This window comes from Galeopterus variegatus, unplaced genomic scaffold (genome assembly GCF_000696425.1).
Source record: "Galeopterus variegatus unplaced genomic scaffold, G_variegatus-3.0.2 Scaffold4208, whole genome shotgun sequence".
Lineage (NCBI taxonomy): Eukaryota > Metazoa > Chordata > Mammalia > Dermoptera > Cynocephalidae > Galeopterus > Galeopterus variegatus.
In genome coordinates, this window is record NW_007730319.1 from 183,013 (window position 1) to 189,012 (window position 6,000).

At 41.2% G+C, this 6,000-nt stretch overlaps 1 protein-coding gene across 1 annotated transcript in view; it reads left to right on the forward strand.

Annotated features, from left to right (window-relative positions):
- Positions 1 to 6,000, forward strand: part of LOC103602581 (structural maintenance of chromosomes protein 1B-like) — an 82,936-nt gene that overhangs the window by 67,188 nt on the left and 9,748 nt on the right. The window contains 3 exon segments of the mRNA XM_008586995.1: positions 2,154 to 2,310; positions 2,775 to 2,929; positions 4,019 to 4,170. Coding sequence (XP_008585217.1) covers positions 2,154 to 2,310; positions 2,775 to 2,929; positions 4,019 to 4,170 — 464 coding nt within the window.

Genomic DNA, 6,000 nt, shown 5'->3' on the forward strand with positions numbered 1-6,000 from the left:
GGTACGGGAGAGGGATGCAGAGCTTCCATGTCTTCTCTCATACCCCCTCCAGGGTCACCACCGTCCCAGCATCTCCGTGTGTTCACCAACGCAGAAGAGTCTCAAAGCACGTTATTTGGGGATTTTTGTGAAAGCTTCACTATGTAGCCATGATTGAGTAAATCACTGGTCACTGGTGATTATATACTCAATTTCCAGCCTCTCTCCCCTCCCCAGACAGTAGGGGCTGAGGTTGGTTCCTCTGGCAACCAGTCCCCATCCTCCAAGAGTCAGCTCATCAACATAAACTCTGGTTTGTTGGAACAGGGCTTATTATGAAGAATAAAAGTGCTCCTCTTACCCCTATCACTCAGGAAATTCCAAGGGTTGTAGAAATTCTGTGCCAGGAATCAGGACAAAGATCAGAGATATATTTATTATATCACAGTAGCACAAAATGGCAGGAAATAGGTTCCTTTTCTAATGTTCGTATCAGTGTGTCTCACTGTGTGTTCTGCAGAACACTAGTACCATGACATGTCTAGCCAAAGAAAAGTTTCTGCGGTCAGGTTGAGAAGTCCTGCATCAACAAAAGTAGCCAAATCCAGCATCCTGAACTGGCCCTGTCAGTTTCCCAATGTAGTACCCTCAGTAGGTACAGGGGATTCTCTAGAATGCCATAGACCATAGTGTGGCAATCGCTCCACAGCTGCAGAGCACAGACCTGGTATCCAGCTTCACAATCCCTTAATTTAGCAGGTCTGGCTCATTTCTCAGTCATCCCTGTAGCCATACATTTCTTGCGTGGTGGTTTCATACAGAGGCTGCTTCTCTTGTGAGGCCAAAATGACTGCAGCCAGTCTTGGCTTTCCAGCCACACAGCCACAAGCTTCAGAGGAGAGAGGCTGCCTTCTGTAGTGGTGCTGTTCCAAGACTGAAGAACAGTTCTTCCTACCAAGGCCCAGCAGTTGTCTTCTTATCTCAGCGGCCTGAATGGAGTCACGTGTTCATTCCTGAGCGCATCACTGTGGGGGAGGGGGTGGTAGTCTCTGCCTTAGACCGAGCACGCCCGCCACTACCTAGTACCTGGGATCTATGAGGGAGAAATGGACCTGCCTGGTCAAAAGCATGGGCTGTGATGGAAAAGAAGAGATGGAGAGTGGATGCTGAGGAACGATGCCCACCACATGTTTTCATTACATATGTTGTTAATATATTTTATTTGATTTGCTGGACTCTTTGTATTTGTGGCACCTTTTGGCAATAAGAAAAAAGCTTTTGTCTTCTCTGTAGTCTTCTATTTAGTGCTTTTTCCCTTTGCTTTTGTACTTAGAAAGTCTTTTCCCACCTCCTTACTGAGTAAATATTTATAAATGTTTTCTTCCTGTTTATGGTTTTCTTTTGTTTTCATTTACCTCTTTAATTCATCAGAAATTTATTTTAGTATTGATATGAGTTAAGAATATATTTTTTACAAAGTTCCGAAGTGAACTAATTTAGTCACCAGCATTTTTCAAATAATTCTCTTACCAGGGAATTAAAATGTCACCTTTGCCATGTATTAATTAACTTTCTGGGAGGTAAGGAAAGTTTTCCTGGAAGGGCAGGTGACACACTTTCTCTTCCCTCCTCACCTGGGTGAGTTCTGTCATCACTCGGGTTTCAGGCCGTTACCCGCTCTAGCTGGGTGGGATCTTCTCTCTCTGCCCCGAGGTCCCTATGTTGCCTCTTAGAGGTCTTTTCTCCCTGTTGCAAATTCCAGTTTCTAGTTCTGACTCCCTGTGAGCCCTTTAAAGGGAAACACATTAGTGTCCATCATTGAATCCTCAGTGTCTAATCCATAGTAGATGATCAATATTTTAACCAAAATGTAAATAAAGGTGAAATAGAAATAGGTGTTTTTTACCAGATTAAAAAATAAGGAGGGAAAGTGTGTTCCAAGAGAGCAGCGTAGGCAACACTACAGCCACGAAAGAGCACAGCCGACTCAGGAAGCTGCAGACACTGTGGTGCTGTGGTGCGACTGCAGCCCCAGGCTCAGAGGGGGCTTCGGGGAGGTTGGGGCACAGAGGGAGCTGGTGGGGTCAGATGGCGAAGGGACCGGCATGTGTGCCTTACATTAGCAATCTGGATGAAAAGCCATGACAATCAGGGTTGTTCTTGGCCAATAATAGGCTCTACAATCCGATCAAGAAGTCAAGGCCCACCTTAGATTCCTACTGCAGCAGATAGCATCCCAGGAAGATGTTCTGTGCAAGACAGCAGCTCCAAACCAACGAGCCCAAGAGAACTTGAAGACTGTCAGATACAAGTTTCAAGAATGCACAGATGGTGAAATTGAGTTTAGTTGTTAGTAAGATCATATTCACACTTGACGACAATCCCCCACAGATTGTACCTTTCTCTTTTTTATTCTATATACTTACCTCTGTGGTCTTAATGTGTACTTTTAATGCCGAATCACTAATTGCTTGCTTTTTGAAAAAGTGCTTAATTTAAAACGTTTATTGGTTATTTTAGAACAGATAATTATATTTTTATACCAGTAAAATAGGTTTCTTATATACTTGTTAGAACTTGTCAATATTATTTAGAAATTATCCCTATTAGAAAAAGGACCCATCAATTGTAAAAGCCATGCTCCTGAAATTAATTATAATTGAGGTACATTGAAGGTAGATTTACTTGAGACAAGCAATTCGAAATCCAATTTTAAAACTATTTTATGCTTTAAAGTTTAAATAAGAGAAGCCCTTCAGTGGTTTCCAAAATAAAGAACACTGGTTCTCTCTTAGCTTTTGAGGCCAGCACAAAGGAAGCCAGAATGTGTAGGCAAGAGTTTGAACAGGTGAAAAAAAGGAGATACGATCTTTTCAGCCAGTGTTTTGAGCACGTGTCAACCTCAATTGATCAAGTCTACAAGAAGCTCTGTGGAAACAACAGTGCCCAAGTATGTATTTTTCACCCCAAATATTAGTGGGAATTTTATATTATCGATAGTGGCTTTTTTCTGGTGGGGAAGAAATAAACACTGCCACATAATTTGAGTGACTTGCTTATGGGACATAGTCAGTTCATGAAGATTGGTTCTCTAATGACCTGTTTTTAGATCCCATTCACTCTACACTGGCCAGCCTGGACAAAACTTCTCTGGGCCTGTTTCTTCATCTAAAAAACTGAGTTGATTAGATCATTTGGTTTCCAGGTTCTCTCGAGTTCTGAAATGCTGTTGTCTGGTACTAATTAGATTTTAAAAACTGTAGGTCTCTATGATAAAGGTGGGATCATGTAGAAGACTTTGGGAAAATAGATTTGTGAAGTCGAACAGAGTAACAAGTGAGAGGGAAAGAACTAAAATAAGAATTCAAATCCAGATATGTCCCTTTTAATGACAGGCTCTCTGCTGTAACCACCCATTGCATTATAAATATCCATAGCAAATACTTAGGGAATTGAGTGTGAAATAAAGAAGCAGGTCAGGACATACGTACCAGCTCTGCTTTTGTATTTTCATGTGGTTTTTTGTTTGTTTGTTCGTTTGTTGTTCTTTATGACTGAGAGGTGGTCCTGGATCAGATATTTAGAATTTGAACTGAAAATAACATACTAATTTTCAGTAAAGTAGGATTAAAATAAACCCACTAACTCCTTAAAAACAGCAGTTATGTCTTTATTTACACTGCCTGGCCCACAACAGATGTTCAATAAGTGTTTGATGATTTGACCAGTGAGTAAACTGAATGAAGACTGTTTTTGTAATACAATGGCATTGCTGCAGAGGTTTGAATGGCAGTCTGGTGGCAAGGCCTGATCCTTGGGCATGTTAGGATGTTTCCCTTCTTCCCTCTACTCAGACAACCCTGTTGCCTGTGATTACATGTAGAACTAAATACATTACTTACAGGCATTGGTTTGTTTCCATCAAAATTGAGGAAAACCTAAACAATAGAATATTTTGCATTTAAACTCTGTGGCAACCCCAAGTTGAAATTTACTAGTTGCTTTGCTAATGTTGCTAAATAAATAAAATGTGTTTCAGGCATTTCTTTTCCCGACGAATTCTGAAGAACCTTACTTGGAGGGAATTAGCTATAGCTGCATGGGCCCTGGGAAACGGTTTATGCTGATAGACGATTTGTCACGGGGAGAAAAGTGTGTGGCAGCTTTGGCTCTCCTGTTTGCTGTGCACAGGTAAGGTCACAACGAGCTACTCAGTTTTGTATCAGGGCAGAAACCAAGCAGACCATCCTATAGAAGACTTATTAACTGTTTGTATTCATTAATATTTACCAATGTCATACAAACCTGCTTTCTTCAGCCAGACAATTCATTATGTTTTAGGCCTGCAACAATGTAGACAGCAAATCTAAGAGAGAGTTCAGTCTTTGACAGATTTTTATTCAGTTTCTGTTATCAGTAGCTGTTATATTCCAGCTTTTTAGACAGGAAAGAAAAAAAGTATATATTTAGAATGGCCAAATGTACATCAGGATTGCCAAGAAACAAAAACAACAACAAACAAAAAATCCAACCTGTACATTATTTCCCTAGTCCATATTCAGAGATCTGCTATTTAGTAAAGAATGGTAAGCTAAGCATTTCTTTTAAAAAGTATTTAACCTCCTTATTTCCTCTGATGATGGTGGCACTGTTTCTTTGTAAAATAAATCAAGAAACAAAAAGTTAACTAAAATTAAGGCAAATAATAGCTTTCACCATTCACAGCATTAGATGAAGATCTGAGCCGTAGACGATCCTGCCTCTCTATTTCCATGACCAGGAACATAAACAGGAGTGTGACAAGCATTGTTCACGGGTCTCAAGAAGGAAAAGGAATAAGGCAGGGGGACTCTGGGAGAGCAGGAGGCAGGTTCTGTACAAGGAATCTTAGCAGAATAAGACCGTCACTAGGTGGCGCCCCCATCCATTTTTTCAACAATATTTACTATTTACTGTGCGCCAGGTGCTATTGCAGACAGTGGGGAGACAGCTGTGAACAAAACAAAATGCCTGCTTCAAGGATACTTCATTTTAGTTGGGGAAGACAGATAACAAATAACGTATATTATTAAACTAATAATCTGAGTTCTAGATGATGCTGCCTCTCTCTTTCCACAACCAAGAAAATAACCATACAGGAGTTTGACAACCATCATTCATGGGTCTCAAGAAGGAAAAAGAATAGGTCACCACAGTAACGGGAGAGTAGACCATTATGGCAGGAGGACTCTGGGAGAGCAGGAGGCAGGTCCTGAACAAGAAATCTTAGCAGAATAAGACTGTCACTAGGGGGCGCCCACATCCATTTATTCGACAATATTTACTAACTGTTTACTGTGCGCCAGGAGCTATTGCAGACAGTGGGGAGACAGCTGTGAACAAAACAGAATGCCTGCTTCAAGGATACTTCATTTTAGTTGGGGAAGACAGGTAATAAATAACGTATATTGTTAAACTAATTCTCTAATATAGAGAATACTAGAAAATCACAAATCTATGGAGGAAAATAAACAGTAGGGAATGGAGATAATGAGTAGCAGAGAAGGGTTTGTGGTATTAAACAGTCGCAGGGAAGGCCTGGTTGAGAAGGTAACGTTTGAACAATGATGTGAAGGAATTGCAGGAGCAAGTCGTAGATAAGGGAAGAATGTTCTAGATGTGAGGAGCAGAAAGTGCCAAGGCCCTGAGGCAATAGTGAGCCTGGCATGTGTGAAGAATAGACTTTATGCAGCAGTGGCAGACAAAGGGATTGAAAACTATTGTGACAATCAAGGTGAAAGATGGTGTCGGGCTGGACCAGGATGAGACCAGAAGTTGGAGTGGGCACAGTTTGTGAACAGACAGGCTGTGGAATGTGAAGAAAGACTCAGATGACGCCATGCATTTTGGCCTAATCAGCTGGAGTACTAAGAGCTGCCATTAACAGGCAGCTCCCCACAAGAGGGAGTAGTTTTGGAAGGGCAGGTAGGGAGTTTGATTTTGGATGAGTGTGAGATGCTTGTTAGACCCCTACGTGGAATT